Below are 11308 nucleotides of genomic sequence, written 5' to 3'. Positions count from 1 at the left end.
CAGGAAGCCAAACGAAACGCTAGGTCTAATGACTTACTTCTGATCTCAGAGCGCGCGCCGAATTCAAAGCCAAATCGTTGCGCGGTTAGAAGACGTTTGAGAGAGAGTGGGGCTAGGTTAGCAAATCAGGGAGGGAGGGGGGCGGGGGGGGGGGGGGTAGGAGAAAAATATTTTGGTTTAATAAATATTTGCTAATGACCATTGTAATTTATTGAGTTACTGATGTGAAATTCAATAAGAAACGCTAAAAAAATAAAAAATAAATAAATAAATAAATAAATATCTTAAGAAAAGGTAACAAAAACGTCAATTTCTGTGGCCACCTTCTGGAAAATCAGCTCAGATATGTCCTTGTCCTAATTAGTCCCTTAGGATCGCGAAATGACAAAAACGCTAACTAAAAGTGAAAACACGGATGCGATAACAATAGCCCACTTTGAAAAAGAGTGATAGCCTGGGCCGAGAGTAGCTGCCCAAGCGATTGTGGGAAGGTTTTAGGGGAACGTTGGCTACTATCATCGCATTCAGCCCCCCCCCCCCCCTCCCCCCCCCAACAACCCCACAATCGCTTGGGCAGTTACTCTCTACCCAGGCCATCACTCATTTTCAAAGTGGGCTGAAACATGTGATACAATGTCAAACAGTTAACTGTTCGCAGCAAATTTTTTTCGGCGGAGTGTCAATGAGCTCAAAATTTCGTAACAGGCAAATATCTTATTAAAAATGCGAAAAGGTCAGCTACAAAACGATCTGGAAAGCAACCTGCTTTTCAGTGGATTGGAAGAATAAATGCACGGGAGGTCTTTTTGTGGACGTTACACTATGCGATGATAGTGTCACTACTGACTTCACGTGATCACTTTAAAGTAATCCGGCAGACTCGAAAAAATTTACTAGTTAACTATAATCCGGCGCCAATAGAAGGAAGATTCGCGCACGTTTTTCGTGTACTTGCGTTAATAAAGCCCCAGAGAAGTATTCTAACTTGAACTTAAACTCACTCAAATCCAACGTCGTGTGTTCCTCTATCCCGTTACTCAACAAGGTGTGACTCAATTATTGGCATTGGTCGTCATTGTTAAATGTAACAAAATCGTGTGTGACCGGAAGTGCTGCTTTGCTCAGTATATGCGAGTAAGCACGGAAGGCGACAAAAATTACCACAATAATGAAGAAGGGAGACGATAGCAGGTCGCCTCTCCTACAAAACAGAGCAAATCGCAGAAAACTGGGTTATTCAACGTTCGACTCTGATGCCTCTCAAGACAGTGGACTTCTTATCAGCACCGAAAGCGAGACACCGAGGACCGCAACAGCTGTCGAAGATGTCAGAGAAGGAGTATCGATTTCTTGGGAAAACATCGACGTATTTGTCGAAATTCCCGACTCTTCGTTTTTGAAGCGACTGTGTTGGAGAACTAGGGAAAACGAAAAACCTACAAAAAAGCAAGTTTTATCAAATGGTGGGTGAATTCTTCTCTGATCTACTGGACTCACGTTTCGTGTGATATTTCTTGGTTCTCAGTCTAACTCTAAATCATGTGGTGTGACCATTCAAATGAACCCGTACAGTGCAGTTAAGTTTCTTGTGGTTTCATTTGGTTCATGGTAGATTGCTAGATGAAATGTTTAATTTATGCTTTTTATTATTCTATATTTTGTTGGTGGTTTTTAACAGTGTGGAAGGCAAATTACCGAAGGATGTCGTTTGTTATTGTTCAGTCTATCGATCGGCTGGTTTTTTTGAACAGCCTGTCTCCAGTGCTCACGTGAGGTTATAAAATAATCTGCAGAGTCGAGCATCTTACTTTAAAATAATTTATTCCTCGGCCCGGTTTTGTTAGGTAGAATCTGTTTTATTTTTCGGACTCTTATGCTTCGTATTACTTATGACTTGGTGCCGTGGCCTGTCTAGAGAATAACAAATACTTTTAAAAATCTTCACCTTTGGTCAACTTTCACAGTGAACAGCAGCACAGATACGTGCTGCACAACATTGTCTGTTTAAATGGTCAGCCCTTCGTCTTCAGACTCTTTAGTTAGAGTCAGATATGATTGAATTATTTTCCTCTTTGATTTGACAAACGCAAGGAAAAGCGGGTCAAGTATCTTCCGTAAAAGCTCCGCGGGGGGGGGAGGGTACTTGCTACAATGGACTATACGGGAGGACCCTCACGGAAGGGGTACCTTTTTCAGGCTAGAGCTATGTTAAAAGGGTAGGGATTTCACGAGCTAGCCAATAGAAAAGGGTCACGAAAAATTATCACTTAGGGCCTTCAAAATATCTCGAGCAGACCAAAAGAAAAGAGATGCAGTTTTTCTACTGTAGGTATGTGAAACTGAGGGGTACCATTTCCTATGGAAGGTATATGAAAGAGTTACCTTTTCTCTCAAAGATGGTATATAAAAAGGTAAAGGTTTAAACCTCGGGGCGCAGCCTCCTCATACGAAACTTTCTTGATCTTCTTCTACAGTGTGTGGGAAAGTTGAAGCTGGTACTTTGTTGGCTGTCATGGGTGCCAGGTGAGTCAAAGGAGTAAACGCGGGTCACATAAAAAGTTTTTTCTCGCATTTTTCTCTTTAGAAAAAAATTTCAGAGAGTAAAAATAGATTAATAAATAAAGATTCACTGGCGTCGTGGGCTGGACTCCAGCCGTTTGCTCCCTGAGTATCGTTTCCAAAGAAAAACAGACGAAATGAATTTTCATACGCGCAAAGCGGCGGGAAATCGAACCTCACCCCCCGCAGTAAAACTTCAAGACGTGAGCGTTGCGCTTGTAACATCCCCCTTCTGAAAAATACATGGCTGAGAATGATGTATTATTCTAGAAAGTGACACAGGCATACTCGGAAAAAAGAAACCCGAGTACTCCTATCAGGAGTCGAACCTCAGACCTTCCGAATACTAGTTCGGATGCTCTACCACTGAGCTACAGGAGACTTGTGGGAGCTAAGGCCATTATACTAGGTTCATGGGATAAACCAAGGCTTAAACCAAGGCCATTAAACTAGGTTCAAAAGGGATGGCTGTAGATAAATGTAGTTTTGAAGGAGTAGTAGTTTGCGTTGGGAGCTGAGAATGAATGTGGTAAAAAAAAGTTCAGAGATTTCGGGACTACAACAGGCCCTGGGAACGAGGTTGTCGGGACTACTGTTCCTTCATCAGTTTGATGAAGAGACTCAGATGTAGGGGACAATAGTCTAAACAAGATGCTTATACTGGCATTTACGCGAGATGCATTTATTCCAACTGTATGCTTCGCAGAGGGGTGAGTGGTTATCCTTGCTAATGGAATAGTTTGATTCACGACGATCGTGTTACGTTGTTTCCCTTGTGTTACGCGATTCAGACTTTCATCGGAAATTTCTGAAATTCCATTACGATAACGGAAGCTTCTCAATGACCTCTTTTCAGTCTCGCATCGTGGTCTAAGACTGTCAAACAAAGCACGATTCCTTTGCCAGGAATTCTCCAATTTCCACCGTTTTAAAGGTCGAGTGCTTCTTAGAAGTTATTCTTTCGATTTACCGTTTCAAAATTGTTTATTTAACGTTTTAAAACGGCACACTTGGGTCCATGACATGTTAACAATATGGCGCCACCAATTTAATCCAAGATTAATGAATAAATCAAATGATGCTTTGACGTCACACAAGTAGGGGTGAGTGGGTCCCCTCTCTCGCGATATAGGCGACAAGAATGGATTTTGATTGGCCTGCTTTTGTTGAAGACAATCAGAACAAGACATCCCGAGTAGGAGAGGGGAGAGTTAAATGAAAAATTTAATCCGTTTTTAATAAATATATCAAATGATGCGTTGACGTCACACAGGTAGGGCTGAGTGGGTCCCTTCCCTCGCGATATAAGCCACAAGAATGGTATTTGATTGGCCTGCTTTTGTTGGAGACAATCAGACTGACAATACATCCCGAGTAGGAGAGGGGAGAGTTTAATGAATAAATTAATGTACAGATTTGTGGATACGACGAAGAAAAAAAAAAAAAAGATGCCTGCTATACTGGCATTACGCGTGATGCTGTGGCTGATTCATTTATTCCAAATGTATGTTTCGCAGATTTATAAAACAATCCTTGCTAATGAAATAGTTTGAGTCACGAAGATCGCGTTACGTTGTTTCCCTTGTGTTACGGTACTCATGGTTTCAAGGGAAATTGCGGGAATTCCATTGCGATAACGTAAGCTTCTCAATGACCTATTTTCTGTCTGCAATCGTGGCTAAGACTGTCAAAGAAAGCACGATTCCTTCGCCAGGAACTCTCCAATTTCCACCGTTTTAAAGGTCGAGTGCTTCTTAGAACTTATTCTTTCGATTTACCGCTTCAAAATGGTGAAATTTCCGTTTAAAAACGGCACACTTGAGTCCACAACATGTTAACAATATGGCACCAAATTTAATCCGGTTTTGATAAATAAATCAAATGATGCTTTGACGTCACACAGGTAGGGGTGAGTGGGTCCCCTCCCTCGCGATATAAGCGATAAGAAAGGATTTTGATTGGCCTGCTTTTGTTGAAGACAATCAGAACAATACATCCCGAGTAGGAGAGGGGAGAGTTTAATGTACAGATTTGTGGATATGACGAAGAAAAAGAAATTGTCCCGTTTTTAGACACGGTATGCCCCCTCAGGGCATCCTGCGTAATCAATAGCGCTACACAGTCTGAAACAAACTACGCTGTGGCTGTAAAGACACGCTTCCTTGCAATACTTATATCTATTAAGTAGCACTGGTGGTTCAGTGGTAGAATTCTCGCCTGCCACGCGGGAGACCTGGGTTCGATTCCCGACCAGTGCAGTTTCTCTTTTTTTATTTCTGTACGAAATTTATCGCCCAAGCTTATCATTATTAGCTACTATTTTACATTAGGCGTAAACGTCATGAAACACTTCCTTTCTGACTAAGATGGGGATCAAAAGTAGGGCCTTAGGCAGAGAAGTTGTGTTCTCACAACTACTTGAAAGTGGGCAGCGGAGTTTTAAAAGAAATGGGAAATTTTTTTTTCTGTCGTTTCAGTGTATTCCGCATTTTAGGCGGCCCTTACTCTCATTTTTTAAACAGGAAAATATACGTTGGCAGCGACATATACGAAGACTTCATTGTCGGTCTGTTGTGTTTGGGCTTTCTTCTTTGTGTTGAATTTGACCAGGATTGGCGCACCCCGAGCTACATAACAATCCTGGGATAACAATTTATTACCAGAGTTAGAATTAGAACAATTCGAAGTTATTACAGCAAATTTTAGACAAATTGCGACTCTGTTCTCGAATTAGCTTAAGTCCAAGTGAATAAATTTAAGTGGAACTGTTCCTTCGTACACTGCTAACTGATTTGTGATAATGCGTTTGATAAAATATTTTGCACGGTCCGTTTGAGAACGATAGAATCGTTTTCGGACAAGAGACACATCGAGCTTTACCATATTGTATTCCCAAGGATAATTGTGGTTAAGATCTCAAAATCAAAACACAAACTGTGTCAAAAGCTAATTATAGCGAGCTTAAAATAACGGAGAAAACATCTACACACGAATATTTGCTTTTATTAAGTTAGTAACACAATGCGATTTTTAACTACAAAGATTCTCAATCCTTCAATCTACTGTACCGAAAAAGATGGCGACTGGGACAGTTCTAAAAACTTCAAAGCTAACAATGCTGCAAGCTAGTACAGGGACGGGTTTTGCCAAAAAATATGACTTGGCTGTGTTAAGATCGTACTCTTAGTTCGCATGGTATTGTGGTAAAACGTACAGCTGCCATCTTTTTTCCATACGGTGTGATTCGATCGCCGTTCCTCAGATCAACTCCACTTAAAAAAATTAATTCAATCGATAAACTCGGCAATTTGTTTCAAATTTCAAAATTCCGAGGAGGAAATTTGTTTCCAGGAGCAGCAAACAGCATATAAAAATTCTAAAAGCGAACTAAACGTGCGAAATTCCATAAATCTGTGAATTACCCATCTAGGCCCAGTTGTTCAAACCATGATTAATTAAGCTAATCCTGGATTAATGTGAACCTTGATTCAAGTTTAATTACTAATCGGTAAAGATTCTTCCAAAAGATTTTTGGCCCTCAGTTTTGACTTAGACTTTTCTTTACCTTTAAGCTGAAATTAGACTTTAAAACCACTTTCAAAAGAGCGAGATGAAAACCTCGATTAACTTTTAATCGTAGAATAGCGTTAATCGGCTTTCGAACAACCCGGCCCTGAAAACAGGCAGTGCTATATTTTTCCATCAGATTACAACTGCGCACGCGCACCACATGAATCCGCTGACAAAAACCTTGATGATTGCTTTGCAAGTTGTGAGAGCATCACTTTCTTTTTAATTTAAGAGAATGTATGGGTAGTTGCTCCCCACCCCCACCCCCTACCCTACGTCAGCAGTCTACAGCCGAGTTCCCATGATCATCTCATATTCAACCAGTGCGAGTGAAATAAAAACACGAGGAAGAGTGTTGCCACTGATTCTGAAAAAGTGATGCTGCTTTTGGTTTTCTACGAGTTGTGTTTGGAAATCGGCTGAAACGCTCTTTCTTGTGTTTGGTATACTATAGCTTCTCAAACCATTAATAATTCTTGGAAAAATTCAAAGCGAAAGTTTACATTTTATGTTAAATTTCATGATAATTAAGAGTCACATTTCTAACCCTCCTTCACTGTTAAGTATTTAATTTCCTTTGCTTTGCTTTCATGAATTATCGATGAGTTTGAGAATTATACATCACTTTCGTGTGTTTTTAGATGTTTTGCTAATCCAGCACTCTGCATTAATCACTGCTTATCTAAGTTCTTGAAGATTCGTCTTCTCAGAAACGAAAGACAAATAACATTTGACTTTGACATGAATTTTGAAGTGGTTATTATCGCTTCTCCTGTATTGACAGTATTAACCATGACTTTGAATAACCGATCCAGCGCGGTGAGACATACATTACTCATGCATCTGTATCTCTGTTTTTCTTGCAAGTGGCGCTGGTAAGTCCACCCTGATGAATGTGTTAGCTCATCGTAACATCAGTCAGATGGACGTCAGGGGAACTGTAGAGGTAAACGATCGGCCGATTGGGCGAAAGATAAACGCTATGTCTGCTTACATTCAACAAGAAGATCTCTTCGTTGGTTCGTTGACCGTGAGGGAACATCTAACCTTCCAGGTAAATGATGTTACATTTTCTTTCTTGCGGATGGTGTATTATTCATTGAGTGACACATCGAGACACAGGCAAACTCGGAAAAGGGAAATCCGAGTGCTCCTATTAGAAGTCGAACCTAAGACCTCCCGATTACTATTTCGGATACTCTACCACTGAGTTGCGATGATAGAGCTGATAGGATATGATTTTAAATACATAGATAAGTGTCGTTCTGTTGTGTTTTAAGGCTTTACGCTTTAATGGGACTGCCTTAGAATAAACGCCAGGCTTAACCGTAGCAATATATTGAAATCTTAGGTAAACTTTTGAAAATTTCACTGGGCTCCTGACTGACATTATAATTTTTCGAAACCTATAAAAACTGTTCCCCAAGTGACTTTAACCTTCGAATTTTCATTTTTTGCATACCGGATTCCGGCTTTGAGGTTAACCCGGTTAAAGCCACGCCCAATTCTGATTTGGAGTGTTTCTCTAACAATTTAAAATCAGCCTGCTCCGAGACCGAGACGTTTAAATGATAACAGCATTAAGTAGGTAACGTTGCGGCCCAAAACATGATTGCCGTTAGACTTTCTTCTGGCCCTATCTGGTCAATCTGTTGCATGCTTTACTACAACGTATGGTGGGAGGAGAGGGTAGTTGTCGTCTTTTAGTGGGGAGAAGGAGCTTTGGGAAACTTGGAGCGTGATCTCGGACAACGCATGCGCCGTTCACTTTCGGCTTACCTTGCCTTTTGACCACATACTTGTATCCTTGATGATGATGATTCAAGATTTTGTGAGACACTTGCACTGAGGAAGACAAAAATGGAAAATTGCAAAAGATGCAAAACAAGTTATTGCACTGGCCGGGAATCGAACCCGGGCCTCCCGCGTGGCAGGCGAGAATTCTACCACTGAACCACCAGTGCTGCGTGCTAATAATATAACGACATTAGTGAGCTTTGACACGATGTCAGATGCATAAACACATCGTTTGCGCAAGCAGATTAAAGTGTCAAACGACTAGTTTGGATGCATCCTTGTCATTTCTTTCAACGTTCGTGAAATCGGTAGCGTAGTCTCCTTCCCCGAAATTTTGTCGACGTTGTGAATGAAATGGCAAGTTTTGCACCATGCGAGCGCGCCGTTAGAAGTGCTCGACTCGAATCTCTTTACGGTGGCCAATTTACCTTTGGTAAAACTCAACTGACATCGCGTTAACACTTGTCACCCTATATAGCACGCAGCACTGGTGGTTTCTCACCTGCCACGCGGGAGGCCCGGGTTCGATTACCGGCCAGTGCAACTGCGTCTTTTACATTTTCTGTAATTTTTTTCACTTTTGTCTTCCTCAGTGCAAGTGTTTCGCAAAATCTTAAGTCATCGTCATCTGTTATCCGGATGATGAAGATTTACGTCATATATTTATGGTGGTTGTCAGTTGAGACAAGGATACAAGCATGTGGTCATAAGGCAAGGTAAGCTAAGAGTGGACGGCAGATAGCAACTTATCCGCTGGATATAGTTATCCGCTCTATGAGCAACCGGGACCAGGTCACCAAGCACACAATTGTGAAATGGTGTAATATTTTTGGACTATAATGATAACAGAGCACAGCGATGAAAGATAGAAGGGTGTATGATGGGAGAACAGAGAATGCGCATTAAGCACCGAGCGACAAAGTGCGAATCACGAACAAGAAGGGCTATAATCGAACTAATCTCGATTTTAGCATTACGCAATGCTCACAGTCGAACCAATTACATAGTCAAGGAACCTCACAAGACAAGGAAAAGCCGATTTACTTGTACGCAAACTCACTGACCGAAAGAAAAAATTGGTCTTTGCTACATAAATTGCCACAGAAAAATCGCCCTGGTAGCTAGCTTACGTGTTCTCGGCTTGAGGACAAATGCCCCGAAAATCAAGAGGGGCAATATGAGCGGTGGACCAGGAGATGTGGCTGCAGTGATGGTCAGTGCGATGGCTGATATGACATAACCTGAGGAATAAATAATGAGGGAGAAAGAAACTTGTTGACAACAGATAGGTAATCTTTAAATAGAAGAATGATTCTCGCAGTTGTTTTTACGCAACTTAAGCAGTCGCGCAAAGAAAGCCTGAAAAAACTTTAGGCTTTAACGGGATTCGAACCCATGACCTCTGCGATGATGGTGCAGTGCTGTACCAACTGAGCTATCAAGCCAACTGGGTGCTGGTCATGAAGGCTGAATAAATGAATAAGAATGTATGAAACATATATTTGAACTGCGGTTGAAACTCACAATATGACCTGCTCCCAGTTGGCTTGATAGCTCAGTTTGTAGAGCACTGTACAGGCATCGCAGAGGTCATTGGTTCGAATCATGTTCAAGCCATAAGTTTTTTTTTTCAGACTTTCTTTTCGCAGCTGCTTCAGTTGCGTAAATAACTGCGAGAATCATTCTTCTATTTAAAGATTACCCATCAATTGTCAACAAGTTTTTTCTTTCCTCCTTATATCAACCATCCTGCCGACAATCACTGCAGCCACATCTCTTGGTCCACCGCTCATGCATCCAAACTAGTAATCGGAAGGTCTTAGGTTCGACTCCTGATGGGAGCACTCGGATTTTTTTTCCGAGTTTGCCTGTGTCACTCACTGAATAATACATCATTCTCATTTATTCACCAGGCTTAACATATACCATCACATTTATTCCATTTTCTTTCTTAATTGTTAAAAGATTATTTAGACTATTTTAGTACGCAAAACAGGGGATGCAGTACGTGCATTGCATATCCCTCTTTTCGCCATTTTTTAATCTTAATTACGTCATGAAACTGCCATGACGTAGTAAAATTCGCGATTCCCCACACACAAACAATGGGGAGTGTGATTTACGAGAAAGGGCTTGTGTGATGATTTGGATGGACGGAAGGACATGTGCCGATGTACAAGTGCATTTTTTGTCGTTTTCTTGGGTTAACTTAGCTCGTGTTAAATGTTTCCTTTACAGCTCACTGCCACTGCCATTTTACCAGTTCCGTGTCTCTCCCCAAAACGATCCATAATCCATCACTCATATCAAACTCCTGATAGGAGGTTAAACCACACCCAATTTTGATTTGGACAACTTAAAATCAGCTGCTCTGACACCGAGATGTTTACTGAAATGATAACAGCATTAAGTAGGTAACGTTGCGGCCCAAAACATGATTGCCGTTAGACTTTTTTCTCGCCCTATCTGGTCAATCTGTTCCATGCTTTAGTACAACGTATGGTGGGAGGAGAAGGACAGTTGTTGTACTTTGGTGGGGAGGAGGAGCCTGACGAAACTTGGAGCGTGATCTCGAACTACGCATGCGCCGTTTACTCTCAGCTTTACCTTGCCTTTTGACCACATGCTTGTATCCATGATGATGATGAATCAAGATTTTGCGAGACAGTTGCACTGAGGAAGACAAAAATGGAAAATTACAAAAGATGTAAAAGAAGCTCTTGCACTGGCCGGGAATCGAACCCGGGCCTCCCGCGTGGCAGGCGAGAATTCTACCACTAAACCACCAGTGTTGCGTGATGTTTAGTTAGGGACATTATGTCAGATGCATAAACACATCGTTTGCGCATGCATCCTTGTCATTTCTTTCAACTTTTCGAAGATGTTCGTGAAATTGGTAGCCTGGTCTCCTTCCCCGAAATTTTGTTGACGTCATTTGTGGATGAAATGGCAAGCTCTGCACCGTGCGAGCGCGCCGTTAGAACTACCCGGCTCGAATCTCTTTACGGTGGCCAATTTACCTTTAGTTTTCCATTGTAGCACGCATCAGCCCTGGTGGTTCAGTGGTAGAATTCTCGCCTGCCACGCGCGAGGCCCGGGTTCGATTCCCAGCCAGTGCAATTGCTTCTTTTACATTTTCTGTATTTTTTTTTTCATTTTTGTCTTCCTCACTGCAAGTGTTTCGCAAAATCTTAAATCATCGTCATCTGTTATCCGGATGATAAAAAATTACTTCATATATTTATGCTGGTTATCAGTTGAGACATGGATACAAGCATGTGGTCATAAGGCAAGGTAAGCTAAGAGTGGACTGCGCGTGCGTAGTCCAAGATCGCTTGATTTGCTCTGACAAAGGGCTAACGCTCGAAATGTCAGACTCAAA

At 41.6% G+C, this 11308-nt stretch overlaps 1 protein-coding gene and 4 non-coding genes across 6 annotated transcripts in view; 3 read left to right on the top strand and 2 right to left on the bottom strand.

Moving 5' to 3' along the window:
* The first annotated feature begins 710 nt into the window (after positions 1-710).
* Positions 711-11308, top strand: part of LOC146486296 (protein white-like) — a 28706-nt gene continuing 18108 nt past the window's right edge. The window contains exons 1-3 of one of the 2 annotated variants that reach the window (XM_085100038.1): positions 711-1463; positions 2475-2523; positions 6997-7183. In XM_085100038.1, the coding sequence (XP_084956164.1) occupies positions 1169-1463; positions 2475-2523; positions 6997-7183 (531 nt within the window). In that variant the 5' untranslated portion in view covers positions 711-1168. The remainder of the gene's footprint in view (positions 1464-2474; positions 2524-6996; positions 7184-11308) is intronic. The other variant, XM_085100037.1, reaches the window with a different exon arrangement.
* Trnag-gcc (transfer RNA glycine (anticodon GCC)) lies at positions 4747-4817 on the top strand. Its single transcript has one exon. It is a non-coding gene; the product is annotated as a tRNA-Gly (tRNA).
* Trnag-gcc (transfer RNA glycine (anticodon GCC)) lies at positions 8023-8093 on the bottom strand. The gene has a single exon. It is a non-coding gene; the product is annotated as a tRNA-Gly (tRNA).
* On the bottom strand, positions 10648-10718 carry Trnag-gcc (transfer RNA glycine (anticodon GCC)). Its single transcript has one exon. It is a non-coding gene; the product is annotated as a tRNA-Gly (tRNA).
* Trnag-gcc (transfer RNA glycine (anticodon GCC)) lies at positions 10975-11045 on the top strand. Its single transcript has one exon. It is a non-coding gene; the product is annotated as a tRNA-Gly (tRNA).

Source organism: Pavona decussata, unplaced genomic scaffold, assembly GCF_977016875.1.
Source record: "Pavona decussata unplaced genomic scaffold, jaPavDecu1.1 SCAFFOLD_21, whole genome shotgun sequence".
In the NCBI taxonomy this organism is placed as follows: Eukaryota; Metazoa; Cnidaria; class Anthozoa; order Scleractinia; family Agariciidae; genus Pavona; species Pavona decussata.
The sequence above is the reverse complement of the archived record's forward strand: the minus strand, read 5'-3'. Positions and strand labels throughout refer to the sequence as shown.